Genomic DNA, 22,152 nt, shown 5'->3' with positions numbered 1-22,152 from the left:
CCACAAATATACATAACTATTAGGTCAATTAAAAATAAAACAAAAAAATCGTTGTTATTATAGCAAGTTGAAAAGGTCCATGTATCAAAGAGTATTATTTCATGTCATAGTTAAACTGCTAAAATGATGACATTCTTTTTACTCTTGAGAAGCTTAATTTATCCATCTTTGATACAGAAACATTTTTATATCATATCTTAGGATAAGCAGCATGGCACAATAATGATATTTGCAATCTATCTGGAAAAACCTTTCCATAAAAAGCATGGTGGAATAATGGTCAATGATATTGGTAATTTCATATAAAAATAAAACACAAAATTGAATGAGAGAAAGCAGAGACTCAAACACATGTCTGTACATCAATGTTCATAATGGCATTATTCACAACAGGCAAAAGATAGAAACAATTTAAATGTCTACTGACACATGAATGGCTAAACAAACTGTGGCAATACACACAATGGAATATTACTCAGCCTTAAAAGGGAGGAAACTCTGACAAATGCTACAGCATGGGTGAACCTTGAAAACATTTTGCTAAGTGAAATAAGCCAGGACAAAAAAGCAAATATTGTATGATTCTGCTTAGATGAAGTACCTAGAATAGCCAAATTCATAGAGACAGAAAATAGAATACTGGTTGCTAGGAGCTGGAGTGTGGAATGGGGAGGAGTTATTGTTTACTGGGTACAGAGTTTCCATTTGAGATGATGAAGTATTCCTGGAGATGGACAGTGGTGATGCCTCATGAAAATGTGAATGTACTTAATGCCACTACCAAAGTATATGTTTTAAAATGGTTGAAATGGTGAATTTTATGTTGTGTATATTTTAGCACAATAAAAAAATCAAATGAGAAACACTCATGGCAACTTCTTTTATGATTTTGATCCCATATTCTACTCCTCTGCTTCAACAAACAAAATATTAAAAACCAACCAGGAAAATCAGTATCATTCACAGAATTACAGCTTAAAATATGTACACATCACAAAAAACAAAAACAAAAACAAAAAAAAACCACTTTGGTTCATCACTCCAAAGCCAGTTATCCTGTGTTTATTACTAAAATAATTCACGTCCATTATAATTATGAATGATGTATTTACATTAAGCACAAGCTCCAACCAAACATACAGAGAGAAAGGGGGAGAAACTGAAGCAATGCAATTGTGTCAACAAACTGACATAGCAACCATCTGTTGACATTAATGTCCTTTGAATCCAAGAGACTCAAATCATGTGGTAGGACAGGATCTTCACCTTAGTTGTGAAGTCCTACTTTCATGTCACAGGGCATTTCTGGAAGGAAGTTCTGTAATGGCCAGCTCTAAGTACTTGCAGATTTCCTACTAGTCCTACACAGGAAGTCATTCTTGTGTCTCACTTGCATAAGTTCCTGTTATGAGGCCCGGGGACTAGTGAGTTGAAATCTAGTTCCAGGGAGTGATGTCATCTTGACTGAACTATGATCCTGGTGACCTGTTCCCCAACCTGGTGTTGTTGTAGCCTTTCAGCTGGGGTTTGGGTTATAAGGGGGCCAAAAAGGAAAAAGGGAAGTAGAATAATAGAAAAAACAAAAAGAAAAAGGGAAAATGCTTACACATTTCCTTTGTTTCACTAGAGCATTTTCTGTTCCATTTAATTAGATGGGAGGACCTGGTTGACGGCAGATGGTAGTTGTACAGATGCTCTTGGAGTGGGGGTGGGCTCTCACCCAGATCTCAAAAATACAAAGAAAATTAAAACACTTCAAAAATTTCTATTATTTCTGGTGGTTTCTAACTTGGAAATAGTGACTTCTTCTTTGTCTACAGTTTAAAAAAAAAAACAGACATTAACACTTTTAAAACAATTGTACATTTTTGCAACAATGCATAACTACAGGAGCTACCTTAGCAACAGAAAGAAGTAACAAATACAAATGTTTGGAGATGTGTGAATACTTACATTCTTTCTACATCATGTCAAAAAGGTTAGTTCAAATCTGAGAATCTTATCACCATAAGTAACAACTAGGACTGCCATTCAATTCCATTTAGATGAAATCCTTTGCTTCTTAGTATTCCAAGCCAAAAAATAAAACAAAGTCAAGCATAAGAAGCAATGGTAGAAATGGATAATATTTCACAAGGAAAGGAACAGAGGCATTTCTTTAAAAAAAAATTGGGGGGGGGATATTAAAAGAAGAAGAGATCTAATGTTTCACCATGTTTATCTGACATCATGATTTCTTAGTCCTCACACAATTTGGAAAAATAAGAACTTCCTTCCCTTTTTTGTTGCATGTGTGTTAGCAGGAGTAGGAAGAATGGAATATGAAGGAACAAGCAGAGGGTGCAGAAAATGGAAAGATGGTGAAAGAAAGATGCTGTTGAAGACACAGAGTGAGTTTATATGAACCATTCTCTAAATAAGTAGTATCAACCAAGAGTACAAAGCTGACAACATGGAGTGTCTTCGCACAGAAATAATCCGGGACCACATTCAACATACATTAATTACACAGCATCAGGGTACAGGTTTTCCATCAGAAATTATATGTATATTCTCTTTTTTTCCCTCACTTTTAAGCTGCATTGATAACATTATTCATGAAGTACTTTTAGTGTATTATTAAGCAAATATTTATTTGATCATATAAACCAATCCTGGTCAGCAAAAAGCACTGTTAGCTGCCATGTAAAGGTCCTTCTTTCAAGTAAAACGTTATTCTACACTCACAGCTTCCTATCAGAGGAACTTCTTGAAGAACTCTTTCAGTTGGCATTACAACTCATCTGCAACACCAAATGTGGATTAAATTCAGATCACACCTTGGTTGAAGATATGTATATAACCGCCTCTCACAAAATTAGCTAATATCTAGTAATTGTAAACAAATTGTTCTCTTTTAGCCATTTCCCCCCCATTTCCTCTAATGGTCCTTATCCAAACGCTTTGGTGCTCCATAAGTGACTGTGACGCCGAGGTGCCTCAGTGCTGGAGATGCCTGTCACGGAGATCAGAATGTGTGAAGATAACCCTGCATTACGTTTATCTCATCAGTTCTGTCCAATCCACAGGGGTAAAAAATGGATGAGATTTTATATCTTCAACACCAGCAACTCCAGCACCAAGTCGTTCCAGAGGATTGAACTGCAAGAGCTAAAAAAGACCGACTTAGTGAGTAACAGGAATCTAACCGGCAAATCAAAAGAAAACCAATATTTGAAAGAAAACAACTTCTAAATTCAACCCTGATAACACAGTCTTGATTAATAGCCAAGTGACCATGTTTTCTTGAAAAGGAGCTATGTCTAATACCACTCTAGCTGTGGGGTGTGAGAGATACCTGAACTGAGTTTACGGCTTTTCAACTGATGGGAAACATGGCCTTGAGTAACTCACTTTGTTTCCCTCATCCTCATGTAGTATAATAGGATAGTTACACCTATCAATTTCCTATTCCAAAAGTACATCATGACACTAATTAGATATTGCACTAGATTCTGTGAAGCCAGTTACTTCCTTCATGATTAGGAAATTTGGGAAGCACAGTAAGTCTTTAGACCCCTAATGAACTATGTGTGTATTGAGGCTAAACTTTACCTAAAGTGTGAATAAGCTGATTAGTATTGCAAAATCACTAGTCTTTGGCATAGTTGACACAAATGAAATAATTTAATCTAATGAATGAAACAAGTTTTGGTTTCTTCAGAAATCGGAATCACGTGTAAAATAAGAGAAAAATTTTTGTGGCTTAGTAATGTTACATGTAACAGTTATTAAAAATGTGGGAAAACAGCAGTAGTCATAGACAATTATACAGGAACTCGAGGCATGCTGGAAGAATATGCCTTGTGACATTCAGGCACCCTGAAATTTTTGTGTTAACAGCTTTACTGAGAGATAATTTACATAGCACACAATTCATCCATTATAAGTTTACAATTTGATGACTTTTAGTAAATTTAAAGTGTTGTGCAACCATCCAGTTTTAGAACATTTTGATTACCCTAAATAATTTCCTCATGCCATCTAAAGTTAATCCCCATTCCCAACCCCAGTTCTAGGCAACCACTCACCTGCCTTTTGTCTCTATAAAGTTGCCCTTTCTGAACATTTCATACACGTCCAATCATAAAATATTCTTTCACTTATCATGTTGTTACTGAGAGTCATCCACATTGTGGCAGGTATCAACAGTCCATTCCTATTTCTTAGTATTCCATTGTTTGGACGTACTATACTTCATTAATCCACTCACTAGTTTTTAGACACTTGGACTTTCTCCAGTTTGGGGCTATAATTAATAATGTTGCTATGAACGTTCATGTATATGTCTTTGTGTAGACATATATTTTCATTTTTCTTGATTATGTTCCTAGAAGTAGAATTGCTAAGTCACATAATGAGTTTATGTTTAACTTTTTACAAAACTGCCTAACTTTTCCAAAGTAGTTGTGCCATTTTACATTCCCACAGACATTTATGTATGAGGGTTTCGGTTTCTCTACATCCTCAGCTCTTGGTACTGTCCGTCATTTTAACAGCCCTTCTCTCAGTATTAGTAGTGTCTTATTAAGGTTTTCATTTACATCCCCTAACAACTAATAATGTTGAGCATCTTTTCATGTGCTCGTTAGCCATTCAAATAGCTTTCTTGGTGAAATATCTAAATTTCTACCCATTTTAAAACTGAATTGTCTATCTTACTGAATTACAAGAGTTCTTTATATAAGTTCTGAATGTAAGTCCTTAATCAGACACATGATTTGCAAATATTTTCTACCAGTTTGTGGCTTGTCTCCATTTTCCTTCTTTAAAATTTTTATATTTTTATTATTTATTCATAGAGGCGGGGTCTTGCTACACTGACAAGGCTAGTGTCAAACTCCTGCACTCAAGAGATCCTCCTGCTGTGGCCTCCCAAAGTGCTGGGATTACAGGCATGAGCTTCCCACACCCAGCCTACTGTCTTCATTTTCTTAACGGTGACTTTTGAATGCACAAGTTTTTAATTTTAAGGAAGCCTAGTTTATCAATTTTTCCTTTTGAGGACCATGCTTTTGGTATCACATCTAATACTTCTTTGCCTGATCCAACATCAAAGATTTTCTCCTGTTTTCTTCTACAAGTTTTACGGCTTTAACTCTTATATACAAGTATATGAACTATTTTGAGTTAAGTTTTGCATGTAGTATGAAGGGTCTAAATTCATTTTGTTTTTAGCATGTGCATATTCAGCTTCCCAGTGCCATTTGTTAGAAAAACACCATGCTCTTACAACTATCGTGGCTTTACAACTAGTGTGGAAATCAGGTAGTATAAATTCTCAAACTTTGTTATCTTGAAAATTGTTTTGGACATTATAGGTCCTTTGCCTTTTTATGCACAGTTTGCAATCGGCTAAAGGTTTCCCAACTTTGCTGATCTTTGCAAAGAACTACCTTCTCTCTCTGTGTGTGTGTGTGTGTGTGTGTGTGTGTGTGTGTGTGTGTGTGTTTAATTTTACTCTTATTCTTCTGTTTTCTATCTTATCTGCTTTCTTTCTTCTGCTTGCTTTGGATTTACTTTGCTCTTTACAGTTTCTTTCCATAATTTCTTTCTTTTTTAAATTTAGAGACACTATGTTGCCAGGGCTGGTCTTGAACTCCTGGACTCAGTGATCCTCATGCCTCAGCCTCCCAAGTAGCTGGGACTACAGTAGCACACAACCGATGGCTTTGTTTCATAGTTTCTTAAGGTACAAGCTAAGACTTTGATTTGAAACTTTCCTTTTTTTTTTTTTTTCTAATATAGGCATTTAAAGCCATAAATTTCCCTCAATAATTAATTTAGCTGCATCCTATACATTTTGATATACTGTATTTTCCTTTTGTTCCATTTAAAAATCTTTTTTAGCTTTTCTTGATATTTCTTCTTTGACCTATACATAACTTAGAAGTATACTGTTTAATCTTCAAATATTTGTAGATTTAATAGATCTCCTCCTGTTATTTCTACTTTAATTCTGTTATGGGTATTGTAATCAGTGTACAATGTAGTTCAGAATGCAATGTATGAATTCAATCCCTTTAAAGGCTGAAACCTGTTTTATGGCCTAGCATGTGATATACCTTGGAGATTGTTTTGTGTGCACTTGATAAGTATGTGTATTCTGCGGTCACTGGGTGAAGTATTCTAAACATGTCAGTTATGCCTGTTTGAGTCTTCAACGTCCTTGCTAGTTTTCTACAAACTATGGAGAATGGGGTATTGAACCTCCACTTATTATTATTAAATTGTCTATTTTTCCTTTCAATTCAGTTCAATTTTTTTCCCTATATTTTGAGGCCATTATTAGTGTACATGCATTTGTAATTGTAACGGCTACCCATGTGCTGACAATCATTATGAAACATTTGTCTGTCTCTAATAAACCTATCTTAATATCCATTTTGTCTGATATTTAATATTGTCACTCTAGCTCTTTTGTGGTTACTGTTGGTATGGTTTATCCTTTTCCATCCTTTGTCTATCAATCTGTTTGTGTTTTTTAATTTAAGGTGCGTCTCTCATAAACAGAAGATAGCTGGAAATCCAGCTTAACAGAATCTGCCTTTTGTTTGGCATGTTTAGATAATAAGATTATTGACATGGTGGGTTTATATTTGCTATTTTGCTACTTGTTTCCTAGATTTACTGTCTTATTTTATCTTCCTTTACTGCCTTCTTTTGTGCTAAATGCTTTTTGCTATACCATTTTAGTTTCTCTACTAATTTTCATTTAGTATTTTGTTTTTAGGTTTTTTTTTTAAGTGGTTGCTGTATCCTTACAATATGCATCTTATCACTTAATATATCACTTATCTTATAACATCATTTATCTACTTCAAAATAATAGTAATTTGCAAAGGTAGAAACTTTGATCCACCACATTCCCCTTCCTTTGTCTATTATTGTCATATATATTTAGATTTTGCTTCTATATACGTTAAACCCAATAGCATGGTTTTATCATTGTTGCTACATGCAATCTTTTATCTTTTAAATAAGAAAAAATATATTTAGTCATTTCTATGAACTCACAGCTACAATTTTCAGTGTTCCTCATTTCCTCCTTGGACTTAAGTTACAACCTGGTATCATTTCTTTCCAGCCTGAAGAAATTACTGTGGTATTTCTTATAAGGCAGTTCTGCTAGCAATAAATCCTTCCAGTCTTTCTGTATTTGAGAATGTCTGTCTGCACCTTCATTTTTGAAGGATAATTTTGCTGAATTCTTAGTTTACTGCTACTTCTTGATTTCAGCACTGTGTATCATTCTACTATCTTCTGTCCTCCATTGTTTTTGATAATTAGTTAGGCATTAATGCTTCCTTCTATGTAAGTTATTTTCCTTTTACTGCTTCCAAAATTTTTCTGTTTTCATCTTTCAACAATCTGTCTAAATTTGTCTAAGTGTAGACGTCTTTGTATTTTCCTACATAAGGTCTATTGAGTTTCTTGGAAGCATAAATTAATGTTTTTCATCAAATTTGTAAAGTTTTCAGCCATTATTTCTTTTTGCTGTCCCTTTCCCTTTCTTCTCTCTTTCTGGGACTACCACTATATGTATATTGGTACATTTGCTATTGTCTTACAGATTTTCATAGTTCCATTCATTTTTTTCCATTTTTGTCTATTTTTCTAATTCGATAATTTCTATTAATTTAAGTTCATTTATTCTGTCTTCTATCTCAAATTTGCTGTTAGCTGCTTCAGTCATTTTTTTCCAGTGAATTTTTCATGTCAGTTATTCCATTTTTCAACTTGTGACTTCTACTTAGTTCTGTTGTTTGAACATATACTTTCTATCTCCTTATTACAGAACTTTTTATTGATTGTTGTCATATTTTCCTTTAATTCTTTAAACACAGTTTCATTTAGTTCTTTGGAAATATTTACAATAGTTACTTTAAAGTCTTTGTAAATCCAGTGTCTGGCTACACTCACAGACAATTTCTACTGATGGCTTTTTTTTTTCCTGAATATGGGAATACTTTTTTGTTTTTGTATATGTCTTACATTACACTTCACTGAAAACCAGACATTTTAGTATATTTTAGCAACTCTAGAGTCTGATTTTTCCCCATGAAGTTTATCACTGCTGTTGAATTGTTTATTCTTTGGTAATTTGTTTCAATTCAATCTGTAACGCTGCTAAGTCCCCTTCCGACTGCACTGTAATGTGCAGCTGCTGACAACTTTGCACATATGTTTTTCTTTTTAAAGTTAGCTTTCTGGGGGTCACCCCTGTGTCTGCACAACTTAGTGGCCAACCAATGACTGAACAGAGGTTGTATTCAAATAACTCAGCCGTTCAAGCTTCTGTCCTCTGCCAATGCATAGGAGAATACATTCAAAGTTTAGGCCACAAAACCATGTCTGCCCTGGCTTTTACTTTCTGCTGGGCCCATTTCCTTTTCCTGTGCACATTTATGCAGCCTCAGGATCAGTCCTCATGGTTTATCCCACCCTGGCAGAGCCTTTGCACCTGATCGAGCAAAGAGGGGAGACTGAGAGCAGCCCTGGTCAACAATGCCAGAAAGTACCACTGTTCTTTCCCAGAGTTCAGCTGCTTCAGCTGGTTTTTTTTTTTTTTTTGGTTGTTTTGTTTTTTGAAATGAAGTCTTGCTCTGTTCCCCAGGCTGGAGTGCAGTGAGTGGCATGCATGATCTTGGCTCACTGCAACCTCTACCTCCCAGGTTCGAGCAATTCTCCTGTCTCAGCCTCCTGAGTAGCTGGAACTACAGGCACCCATCACAACACCCAGCTAATTTTTGTATTTTCAGTAGAGACAGGGTTTCACCATATTGGTCAGGCTGCTCTCGAACTCCTGACCTCAGATGATCCACCCACCTTGGCCTCCCAAAGTGCTGGGATTATAGGCATGTGCCACTGTGCCTGGCCAGTTCTGCTGTTTTTTTAAACATAAACATCTTTCAGATTGTTGTATCCTTTGATACATCTCCAAAGCACTGAAATGACTGGTTTTTCAACAAATCTAACTTCATACTTTTTGGGGGAAAGAAACTGCCAACTAACTCATGAAGCCACAGCCACTCAAATTCGAGAATACTCACAGTAAATATTTTTTTCCATAGAATGTAGTCAAGTGGAACTGAAATATTAAATTATTTATTTACAACATTTGTTGTCCAATAGGTAGGAAATTCCACTCTTGGACTTTAACCAAAACTTCTATTTCTTCTCTTTCTTTTCTCATTATTTCTAATTTTTCTTTCAATCATGATTCATTAATTCAATTATTTGTATGATAAATATCAATTGTCTATTATTTGCCAGTCCACTACTTTTTTTAGAATTTTTCACCTGTGTCAACAGCAGTAGCCTCATTCTTCATCAGTAGCCCTATAATTCCAATATATGCTTCATCAAATTGCAAATTACTGTGTCATAAATGTTCATCACTATCAATAATAATAACATAGCTATACATGATATCGCATGCCAGGCATTATTCTAAGTGCTTACGATAGGTTAACTCATTTAACTTAGAACTCTATGAATAGCTACTGTTATCTCCACTTTATAGATGAGAAAATAGAAGCTCAGGGAAATTAGGTAACTTGTTTAAGATCATACAGGTAGCAAGTAGCAAAAACAAGATTTGAATTCAAGAACTCTGACTCTGGAATCCGTTCCTTAACAACAACATTACACTGCCTCATGAAAGTGAGATCTGCAAATGCTATGAATCTATTACTTCACTTGGATAAGCATACATTTCAAAAGACTATCCTAACAGTCTTTTACTTGAAATTATGTCTAGCACTCAAATTGAACCATGCTACTTTTATTAAAGCTAATTGCTCAAATAATTTTTATATTAGCAGTTGTGACGATTTGTTAGGAAATGCTATTGTTATAAAACAAACGCCATAGGAATATCCTACATGTATCCAATCCACTTTCACAATCAGACAATTTATGTCTACTGACTGAAATGTGGATGGCATCAAACACTTTAATATAAATCTAATATTTCAAATATTTGTAAGAATTAACTGCAATGACAGCATTATATTTTAGTATTTCAGGAAACATATAAACATGTAAGTTCTTTTTCATTATAAACAACTGGCTTCTTTCTAAAACATTGATTTAAATGTGAAATTCCAAAGGTTCATATTTTGACTTTTACTAAAGTCAATTTAATTAGTTCATGAACTCCTCTATATATTTGCAAGTATAAATCTATAGGCAAAAGTATAATTGTTTTACTCATGACTATCTTGCTTATTCTGCCATTTTAAAGGCTGGAACAAGACAGGTTACACAAAGATTCTATTGCTTAAGAAAATGTCAGCCAATGGCGCATCCAAGATGATGAATCCAAGACAGTAGCTGCCAACCTCCTTTCTCCTGAAGAAGAGGCAACAGAGCCGAGCAATGAGGGCACAAAAATTTGTTTTGGTCTTTTCCTCACATAATTTCTTAAAACTGACGAAGCAACTGTGTCATAATTAACTAAATGTACATGCTAAAGCACAAACATACATGCTCTGAGGAATTTTTTTAAGATTGCATTTAAAATGTAATTATGTTTACTTTAGCACCATTCACTTAATTCAGACAGATGACTGAACCAGGGGTACAGGAGATTATGAAATCTAAGAACAAAGCAAGGAGCTAAAAGACCAAAAAGTAGAAAATTTCCCCCAAGTAGAATAATTATTTCCATATAAATCATTTTGTGATTTTTTTTAAAGTGACCTCTATGACCTGTGAGGTAGTGGAAAAGGAAAGTCAAAATGACAAATTGCTAATCATGCCAAGAGACCCCTTTTCCCTTTCCTGATGATATTTCCTCAACATGAGTGGTAGTTTCCTTAGGCAGACCAATGACATAATGCTGATTTACTACACAAGCTATACATATCTGGGTTTGAGGACTTAGCATGCCTTAAGCCTAGACTCCTTCACAATATAACTTCTAATAAAGACAAAAGCAGAACTTGATAACTTATTATGGGGAATTCTGTTTTTAATATTATATAATAATGACTACTTCTTTAAGGAAGAGAAACAAAAAAAAGCAGTTGCTAGTTTTTCCTAAATTATTTACTAAAAATAATTTGAATTTATCTCATGCCACAACAAATAAGATGAAATCAAATGAATAGGTGCTTTTTTTTTTTCCCATTAGAATGAAATGTTTTATGTTTTGCTTCATTATCTCTTAATCTAAAGTGATCTAGGTATTCTCATGTCAGCATTTCCAACCTGATTGTTTCTTTATAGTTTACATACTCTGGGCAAATTAATCTTTCTGAAGTACAACTATGAACCTTTTATTCTTCTCCACAAATTCCAAATCTCAAATTTTAATGAATTAAATATTATCACTCTACTCTTGTATTTGTTGATGATAGAAGCCCATAAGAGAACCCCAACTTATTTTTATTTATTTATTTATTTTTTGAGACAGAGTCTCACTCCGTCACCAGGCACCAAGCTGGAGTGCAGTGGCGCGACCTCGGCTCACTGCAACCTCCGCATCCCAGGTTCAAGCAATTCTCCTGGCTTAGCCTGCCGAGTAGCTGGGACTACAGGCGCGCGCCACCACGCCCAGCTAATTTTTCTGCATTTTTAGTAGAGGCGGGGTTTCACCATGTTGGCCAGGATGGTCTCGATCTCCTGACCTCGTGATCCGCCCGCCTCGGCTTCCCAAAGTCCAACTTACTTTTTATACTCACCTACTACCCCTTCTTCTATTTATCTCTCTATTCCAGATAAATCAAACTTTGGTTTTCTAAACTGCGTCTTTAAGACTCCTTCCTTGCCTTTGTTCACGCTATTCTTGATACCAAGACTATTCTTCCCACATCCTACCTTACTATGCTGAAATTCTAAGGCCCAGCAAAAGTAACATCCACTCCACAAAAACTTTCCCTAATACTACCACTGCATTGATTATATCCGCCTCCTTCTTTTGACTTGCCACAGTATTTTTTAAAACTCTTAGACAGCCTTTATCAATTTCCATGTGGTATGGTTATTTCCATGTCTTACCTATGCAGCTTATAGCACTGTGCCTTGTATACAATATTTGTTGAATAAAAGCAAAATCACTCAAGAGAATACTAGTTAATTATCTTCTTAATATATTCTCCCCTGCCTTTTTTTGTTTTCCCTGATTTAAAAAAAAAAAAAAAAGCATGTTTCGTCACATAGTTTTAGTTCTTGATCTTTTTCAAAGAACTTTAACCATTCTATTTTTCATAAAAGTTTAAGGATCCCTGGCCTGCTTTTCCCTGCTGATAGCCCAGCAAGGGGCCTGTCACACCACAGTACTAACAACCCTCAATATACTCAGCAAAAATTCACTACACAAAACTAGAGAAGTAATTTAATTATGGGGAATCAATCTAAGAAGCTCACTGGGGTTCCAAACCTGTCTCTGGGACACTAAATTTTAATTATCAATGGTCTCTTTCTTCAAAGCCACCAGAAATGTAATCACTGACACCAATGCCCAAGTTCCACCAGTGATGAAGTATCTAACTCGACAAGATCTTCAAATATGTCTCTCCTAAGCAACCTGAGTGTCCATTACTGTTTATAAATAAGAATTAAAAATTGAAAATAGCCATTCATATAAGGCTACAAAATGTGACTGCAAAATTAGAGAAGCCCCAGACAAGCTAAAAGCAATATTCAAATCACACATTTACACAAATATACAGAACTGACTAAATGTGAGCCCTGAATTTTGGGGGAAAAAAAAATTAATACCAAGAAGTTTTAACTATACTCTCTGACCCCATCAATGGTTTGATGATAGCAAAAGCCTGAAAATATACAATATTAATTCTGAATGCATCTTTGTTTTAGGTTAAATGGGTTTTTCTTGCCTCAAACTAATCTCTTTTTAAGGTTTTGAAGGTATGGGATCTGCTAATCTGCATGGTTGATAAACCTGGCCAATAGGTCAATTAAATTACCTGTTGAATGAGTGAGCGAGCCTCTTCAGAGACACATTCTGGCATGTTCAAAGTAGTGTGAGTATTTATTCCTGCTGGATGGCATTCAACCAGAGTCTGAAACAATCAATCAGGTAAACTTCTTATCCCAAATAACATCATATTTTGTTCTATCAAAGGATTTATGGACAGCAAGTACAAAGAGCTCAACAGATGTTTTAATTGGAGGTGTAGTAATCAATACAGTGCTGCCTAAGCAGTTTAGGATGAGGGCTATGAGCCTATAGAACTTTTAACTAAAATGAAGACAATCACCATGATCACATCATAAACTTATGCTACTGTCCCGTTGGCCTTAGTTATAAAATTAATAGCTCAGAATATTATAGAAAAGCTTAAATTATATGCAAAACTAAAAAGGAATTTGATATCTTTAAAATGTTTCAATGTTTTTAAAATCCTTCAAAGTTTACAATTTGTTATTTGTAACACTTTACATATGTATAGCACTTTACAGTTTAAATGTATGTAAAGGTGATTTGTAAACTCCACAACAATCTTAGGACAGTATTATCTACAAACGTAGATAGATGACTATTTACAAAAGTATAACTGTTCATTTCCTCTGTTTTCTTCCCAAAAGGCAATCTGCACAATACTTTATTAAAATGTACTAACTCAAACATCATAATCAAAAGTTATTGATCTGAGAGCATAATTTCTGTCCTTAAGCTAGGATAGGAAAAATTTATGGGACTGAGAAAAAGATAATGCTAATTTTAATATCTATGTTAATTTTCTTAAATAAGAATTCTCTCCTGGTTTCAGACAAGACGTTTAAAACACCCAGAGAATTTTAATACATCCTTACATAAACCTTACAGATTTAACCCTGTTAAAGCTGAATCATGGAAAATTAAGAGAAAAAAGGTTTAATCATATATCACTATGAAACACTGTGACATAAAGTAATTTACCATCAATTTATTAAATGTAAGGAAATCCAACTTTTTAAAATATCTGGAATCTTGACAAACTTGCATTTCTCTGCTTGCTTTTTGTATTGAAGTTTTTGTTGCTTGGTCCCTGATTAAAAACTAAGGGTGAAGGCTAATGTTCTCAATTAGAAATCAAGGTAGCATCTGGGTAAATTTATTAAACGTCCAGGTCACTGCTTACCTTGCCAGTGAGAAGTTCAAAGAGGACAGCACCCAAACTCCACCAATCACAGGCTTCAGTTTCTTCAGTGATTGCTCCAACCTCTAAACACACCAAAAAAGGTTGATATTAAAATTCCAAAGGTCAATTAAACTTTCAAAATTAACATGTATTAGCAAGGTGACCTTTTTAATGCTGAGAGAGCATATACTAAATAGTACTGGGCTTTCAAAATTCCTGAAAGTTACTTATCCCTTTGGTCACCTACTGTGGTTGCATTTTTTTTTTTTTTTGATGTAGTCATATATTAAACTGAGACATTTGTTCTTCAGGTGATAGAGGGACACCTTCAAGATGTTTTACTTAAAAGTTACGTGAACCTACTAGATCAGCATTTTGCTTAATTTTTTAAATTTGAGAAAGTATAGCCAATTCTACCTCATGAGTAATTTTTTTGTTTTAGAAATAGACTCCTCAGGTTCTGAAGGAACTTTAAAAATTATCTAAGCCAATATTAATTATCCTTTTACTTGCAGGTTAGAAACCAGAGAAATGAAATACCTTGTCCAATGTCATATTGTGGCAGAACAAAGACTTAAGAGTATCATCCTCCCTCTCCTATATAATCAATTGTTTTCAACCAAAGGAGGAGCATGTGAAATGCAAATCCACCCATTTTGCTAAAGTACAGATAGATACATTGTTTTAAGTCACAACTGAAACTACTGGGTAAGATAAGGGATTTCAGAATATCTACAAATTACACTTTTATCTGTGTTATCCCTATCTCTCGCCAGCACAAGTTCCTGAAATGTAATTTGAGTTTTTAGGTGTCGTCTTTCAGGTTCCTGCGCAAATCAGCACCAACTCCTCATTTCATCAGTTTTTTGGTTTTTTTTTTTTTTTTTTTTTGAGGCTTTTAGCCCTTAAGTTATCTTGTGCTTTCCTAATGGCATTAAATTAGTCCCTAAGCCTTGCCAATATCTGCCCTTTCATTTCCGCTTGACTGAAAAAAAAAACCAAAAAACAACCTACAATTTGACTAAAGGTAACCCACAATTCAAAACTATTTTCAGAAGTTTGTAAGTAGTTAGGTTGGAACTTGGAAAGTAAAACATATAAGGGGTACTCAGGTGTCCAGCCTTTTAACCAATGCTTGGTCAATCTACTTGTGTGGGAGAATCCCCAAACTCACAAAATAGCTTGAGCAACAGTTTTAAAGCAAAAGTTATATGTACCAGAAAAAAAAAAAGAGCCATTACTATACAAAACACTGAAATTACTCCATTCAGCAAACTTTCTCTACATCCCTTTTTCTGAGGTTCAAACAGCCTATATAGAACTATATAGAACTCTACCCCTTCACAGCCCTTCCCCAGCCCACCCTCTTCCTGAAGTGCTTCATGCCAAATCAGTTTCCATTCCCCAACTAGCTCTCTAACCACCTCTCAACTAGGTAATAAAAAGAAACCAGGTATTAACTAATTCAAACTAGTATATGAATGACTCAAAGTCTCCTAATTTTCTTAGAACTATTTGTATTTATAAAATACTTGCTTGTTTGAAAAACTGATAACTATCTAACAATAAAGATTTAATCATATATGTTGTGGCACATCTGTATGATGGATTACTATTACAGAACCATTTTAAAAAGGATGGCTTACGCCTATAATCCCAGACTTTGGGAGGCCGAGGCCAGGAGTTCAAGACCAGCCTGGCCAACATGGCCAAGCCCCATCTCTACTAAAAATACAAAAATTAGCTGGGCATAGTGGTGGGTGCCTGTAACAATAGCTACTCGGGAGGCTGAGGCAGGAGAATCACTGGAACCCGGGAGTCAAGAGGTTGGAGTGAGCTGAGATCATGCCATTGCACTTCAGCCCGGGCAACAAGAGCAAAACTCCATCTCAAAAAATAAAATAACACCTACATATACTTAAGTGAATGTTTGTATATATAATGTTTCTTAAAAAGCTATAAAATACAATTCTAATTTTAAGAGTACACATTTACTAAAAAGACTGGTGAGAAAATATAACAAAATGTTTTACTGATTTGCCTCTGGGATGGTGAGTTTTGTTTTTGTTTTTGTTTTTTTTGAGTCGGAGTCTCACTCTGCAGCTCAAGCTGGAGTGCAGTGGCACAATCTTGGCTCACTGCAACCTTCACCTCTGGGACTCCAGTGATTCTCCTGCCTCAGCCTCCCAAGTAGTTGACAAGAAGCAATCATTGTAAATAAAGAGTTTATGGAATACTCAAATGAAACCAACAGTTAGATGCTGGAAGAATTTGTCACATAAATAACAACACTTTATCCAAATATCAGAATGACAGGCCAATTTTAAAGCCACAGGTGCATACAATACATTAAAAGGAGAATTAGTAGTAAATATCCCGAAGTAGTCCAGAAGCAGTTGGGACTGAGGCAGGACAATCACTTGAGACCCAGACGCAAAGGTTGCAGTGAGCAGAGACACTCAGTTAATTTTTTTTTATTTTTAGTAGAGGCAGAGTTTCACCATGTTGCCCTGGGTGGTCTCAAACTCCTGAGTTCAAGTTATCCACCTGCCTCAGCCTCCCAAAGTACTGGGATTACAGGCATGAGCCACCATGCCCGGCTGGTGAGTTTTTTTTATTATCTACATGAATATGTAATTGACACAAATTTTTAAAGTACAGCAAGATGATATGAAAACATTCAGGCTTGTTGGAAAAGTTACTCTGGAGCAGAGAAGACAAAACTATGTAAACCAGTCCTCTCTTCTGTTCATCTGGATAGTTTTTTCACAACTTTAATGCATGAGAAAGAACGTGGAATCAGGAGTCCTGGGTTGAGTCAAGGAATTCACTTGATCTCATCTATAGCATGAGGGTTATAGCTGAGGATCTCTAGGTTAACTTCAGCTTTAAATTCTGTTCATCTGCATAGTTTTTTCCATAACTTTAATGCATGAGAAAGAACATGGAATCAGAAGTCCTAGGTTGGGTCAAGGAATTCACTTGATCTCATCTATAACATGAGGGTTAGAGCTGAAGGTCTCTAGGTCAATTTTAGCTTTAAATTCTATGGTTTGATACTCAAGGATTCTCTAAAATAGTGATACTCATGAAGGACATATCCCTGAGTGCTCTCTTTCAAAGTACATATGCTACCCTTTCCAGATCAAATACACTGCCCTCACCCCCATTCCTCATTTCACGGGGAGCCACTGTCACCTTTGGAAGTATGCTCTTAGACTTTAGAAAGGGTGTGTGTTATTAGAAATGTTAGGAAAGTAACAGGAAAATTTATCATAGTTCTATCATAAAATGTAAGCTTTTGTACATTTACTTCCAGTCATAGCAAGCGATGAGTTACATCATGTCCCTGCTCAAAATTCTCACTGACCATTAGATAACATTCAAACTTCTTGCTTAATTAGGTATGAATATACAATTCGGCGTCCACAATAAGGTCTCAACCTATTGAATTCATTCAACCAACATACATGAAGCAGCACAAACTAGGCACTGTACTAGGCACTACTACTCCACAGAATTCGGTGCGTCGGCCACATTGTTAAATAATGAGAAATTAAAATCAGTTTTCTCACTAATGTAGTTAGTGATTTTATTTCTTAAGTATCCTTTTGTTCAAGAATTTCATTTAATCCATTTTCTTTATTCATATCACAAGCAGTGTATATTTCTTAGTATTATAAGGATCACCTGAGGTCAGGAGTTCGAGACCAGCCTGGCCAACATGGTGAAACCCCATCTCGACTAAAAATACAAAAATTAGCTGGGTGTGGTAGTGTGCGCCTGTAGTCCCAGCTACTTTTAGAGGCTGAGACAGGAGAACTGCTTGAACCAGAAAGCAAGGGTTGCAGTGAACTGAGATTGCACCACTGCACTCCAGCCTGGGCGACAGATTGAGACTCTGTCTCAAAAAAAAAAAAATTTATGCATTTACAATTCAAGATCCAAAGTTATCGGTCAACCATCAATTCTGAATGTGCCACCAACCAGCTTTACTTTCCATTTAGAATGTTCCTTTGTTCACAGTAGATACACACTGCAATAATGATCGTAGCAATAATAAAATAGCAGCTACCATATCCCGACTGCTCACTACATGTAAGAAATCATGTTTAACACTTTACAATAATTATTTGTAATTTCTAAGCAACCTTACGGAAGAATTAATTTGGGCATGATGACTTTGGGAGAGAATATTGTATTTGTGTGTCCAGGAAGAAGCAGGACATCTGATCCAGTTAGCTTAGAGAAATGTAAAAGTTAATGAGATGGTTTATAGGGTCTAACAACATGTGCTCAGGAGCTCTAGACTGAAGCCACATTCTAAGTCTCTGCTCATGAGGTTCCCTGTCAAAACTGAGCAGAGGACTGCTGAGATGGGTCTACCTAATCAATGGCTAACATATTTATAAAGGTGCCTTTTAAACTCAGCAAAAGGGCCAAAGTGCCATCAACAATGTAGCCTAGATCCTCAAAAGCTATGTGCTACGTTTGTTTTCCACACTACTGGGAGGAATGTCCACCCCAGGTGAAATATGTTAGTGGGGAGGCATGGGGGAGTGTGTTCTTGAAGCCACAAGATAAGCACAGTCCATATTCCTGAACCTCAAAGACTTGTATGCAGGGAGGGGATGGAGTATTGTTTTACTATTACTATTTTTTAAAAGAAACAGACCTATTATGGAACACAGCGTAAAATTTGCATGGATTTGCAAGATAAAAAGACTTCAGAGAAACCTCAGAATCATATTTCACTTGTCCCCTGGGATTCTCATTTCACATCACCTCTACAGTCAAGTACATAAGCAGAAAAATGTGAGAGGCTCTTTATGAGACAGGCAAGGCGGATTACTTTATTGGTTTCTGTAAACTTGCTCAACTGAGGAGTCTAAGAACTAGGTTTACTGGTTTTATGCTGCTTTGAAATCTCTAGTAAATAAGGACCAATGTACTGCTTCAAATGTGGATTGCCACAGTGTCTGATGAACCCCAGTCTGAATGGGAGTTAACAGAGACAGCAGCAAGATATCTAAAAATCCCCTAAAGAAGCCTATGCAACCCACAGCCCTGGGCTGAGTGCAGCCCAGGAGGGCTCTGAATGCCACCCAATGCAAATTCATAAACTTTCTTAAAATATTATGAGATTTTTTGGAGACTTTTGTTTTTAAGCTCATCAGCTATCATTAGTGTTAGTGTATTTTATGTGGCCCAAGACAATTCTTCCAGTGTGGCCCAGGGAAGCCAAAAGACTGGACACCTCTGCAAAGCTTACTTACATTCCCACTCTTCAGTGGGCTTGCTAGCTAGTCCAGGACACCAAGTGGCACCTGACATAACTACTGGAGACACTTTAGTGCTGTCAACCGCAGTCTACCTCTTTCACTCCCCATTTCTTTTTCCATTTCCTGGATCTTCATCTCTTCTCTCTTCCACAGACAGCCTGCTTCATTTCCTCCTCATTGACCTTCTTTCCTTCCTCCTCTTGGATATGATTAATTCAGCTTTCTAACGGCACTTAGGCCTAAGGAGACTGCTGGTCCCATCTAAGACAAACTGCTTCTGAAACCATGAAGGCACAGCTAGGTTGAATGTCATCTTTAATTTGATTGTAGTAGTAGAGAAGGATAAGAACTGTAAAAAGGTAAATTGGTTTTTCATAGAAACCAGGAAAGAAGACACTGAACAATTTTTAAGTCCATCCCCTTAACAATGCAGCTTGAAACTGTTCGAAATGACTTTATACCAGGCAGGGATTTATTAATTAATGTGAAATTGATATCATGATCAACTGTCTGATTTTCACACATGACTCTAAGCTACAACAAAGAGTTCTGTATTTAGGTAAGATAGGAAGAAGAACTTCCTAACAGCTAGGAAGCTTAACTATTAGAACAGGGGGCGGTAAGTACTTGTAGAATTTCTTCTTTATAGGTGTTAAAACAGAAAAAAAAAATTTTTCAATTATCAAAACAAAGGACTTTATTTGGTTGCCCTTTTAACATCCTTAAATATCACTAATTCTTAGATTAAAAATCTTAAGATATACACTGAAACTGTATTACCAAAAAGAAGCCTGACATTTTGTGGCTGTCAAAACCCACTACTCTAAAACTACTTTACTTGTAAAATCTACATAAAAAGTCTAAGCATAAACCAAGGACAATGATTTCTATATAAAGTGACATGATAGTTACTACAAACATCAGGTGTATGTGCCTAAAGTCAAAAATAGAGAATGAAAAGAAATACCAAATAAGTCTCTGAGGCTTTTTTAAAAGAATAACATAGTGAAGTTGAGAAATCCCCTTTAACTCCTAACTCAAATTTGAAAAATCTCTGAACACAAGCAGAAAAACATTTTGTTTTTTCTTTTCTGTTTTTTTATTTTTTTTAAGACAGGTTCTCATTCTGCCACAGGCTGGAGTGCAGTGGCAGGATGATGGCTCACTGCAGCCTTGACCTCCTGGGCTCATGCAATCCTCCCACCTCAGCCTCCCAAGTAGCTGGGACCACAGGCATGCACAACCATAGCTGGCTAATTTTTAGTTTTATTTTTTGTAGACAGAGGATTTCACCATGTTGTTCAGGCTGGTCTCAAACTCCTGGGCTCAAGTAATTCTCCCACCTTGGCCTCCCAAAGTGCTGGGATTACAGACATGAGCTACCATTTCTGGCCTAGAAAAATATTTTAAAGGATAAATTCTACCACGTTTTTTGCCAATTTTCAAAACATTTTTCCTATAAAACACAAGATGTTAAGTTTCTGGACATGCCCCATTCCCTACCACAACATTCTATAATTGCAGTTTCTAGGATTGGTAAAACAGTACCCTTATTGTCCACAAGTACAGTGGCACACTACAGGCATTAAGAAACATGATCAGAGAAAAATAAAAACGATTCCCTCAGAAAACAATTTCTTAGTTTATTCCCACAAAAACTTAAAAAGAAATGGTGATATCAAAGAATCCTGGATTTTTGTCCTTAAGTCAAACAGATGTATTGCCAGGGCTCTGTTATGCTGCTGTTTGAGCTTGGCTGAGCATATCACTATGCGTCTCTGAAAATGAGAACAGCAAGACCGCTAACATTCTTTCAACCTCTTATAATCTCTAATTTTATGATCCTGAAAGTATTTTCAAAAGCACTCATGAGCCTTTCTCACAACTTCTTCTCCCTTCATTAACCTAAGATGCCCAAAGAGTGGATTATGTAAAAATGAGCAAGCATTCCTCAATCTTCTTTCCTTTTCCCCTTTTTCTACACAGCCACTCCTCTCTTTCCCTAAAAGACTAATTACCTGTTGGTAAGTGAAATGAATCAGGGTCACTAAATCTAATCATTATCATCTTTTAATGTAATGGAGAGACAGAATCAGCTCCTGATTAGATTTCAACTCATCCATAAATTTTTAAGGACATCAAACATGTGCAAACTGTTTAGTAAAATTCTGGAACTTTCTCTTCAGTACTATCAATTCTGATACTCTAACTACAATATAGAATCTTACTGAGTCATACTAATGATTCAAACTATCATATTTCACAAGTGAATAAACAAGATTAAATAAAACAAAGATATCCCAACATAAAATGTGGTTTGCCTACCTTTGCTTTACTCATGTTTAACAACTCACAGAACACTCTTCAATAAGATAGGTATTTTTCAGAAAAATAATGCTGTCTTGGTAGCCCATATTGCCAAAGAGCTTGCAAAAAAAGACAATAACCAAGTTTTATAGTCCTTATGATATTCAGAGTCTTCCAAGTCTCCCTCTTACAGCCAAAATAATGTTTACCCTAAATCCAGAACTGCAACTATAATAAGCTTAGCTCCTGAAAAGTAAAGGAGCAAAAAAGCAGACAGCTTAGACTCAAGACAACCATAAGATATATGTATGGGAAGGGAAGGAAAAGAAGAACAGTAGGCAGACTTGAGGAAGTCTGAAAGACACTGGAGAGGCTATGTGATTCCGACATACTAAAATCATGATGTACGCTTTATGACACATGCTTAC

The 22,152-nt window shown here is 35.8% G+C and overlaps 1 protein-coding gene across 15 annotated transcripts in view; it reads right to left on the bottom strand.

Moving 5' to 3' along the window:
- Positions 1–1,032: 1,032 nt before the first annotated feature.
- RPS6KC1 (ribosomal protein S6 kinase C1) overlaps positions 1,033–22,152 on the bottom strand; it is a 206,938-nt gene continuing 185,818 nt past the window's right edge. For 13 of the 15 annotated variants that reach the window (XM_032289202.1, XM_032289210.1, XM_032289205.1 and 10 more), the window contains 3 exons: positions 14,136–14,218; positions 12,978–13,073; positions 1,033–3,150 (listed from right to left, as the gene is read on the bottom strand). In XM_032289202.1, the coding sequence (XP_032145093.1) occupies positions 3,040–3,150; positions 12,978–13,073; positions 14,136–14,218 (290 nt within the window). In that variant the 3' untranslated portion in view covers positions 1,033–3,039. Of the gene's footprint in view, positions 3,151–4,070; positions 4,289–4,333; positions 4,370–12,977; positions 13,074–14,135; positions 14,219–22,152 lie in introns of those variants that run through there. The other 2 variants (XR_004272231.1, XM_032289199.1) reach the window with 2 other exon arrangements.

This window comes from Sapajus apella, unplaced genomic scaffold (assembly GCF_009761245.1).
Source record: "Sapajus apella isolate SASKATOON/1434 unplaced genomic scaffold, GSC_monkey_1.0 scaffold22, whole genome shotgun sequence".
Lineage (NCBI taxonomy): Eukaryota > Metazoa > Chordata > Mammalia > Primates > Cebidae > Sapajus > Sapajus apella.
The sequence above is the reverse complement of the archived record's forward strand: the minus strand, read 5'-3'. Positions and strand labels throughout refer to the sequence as shown.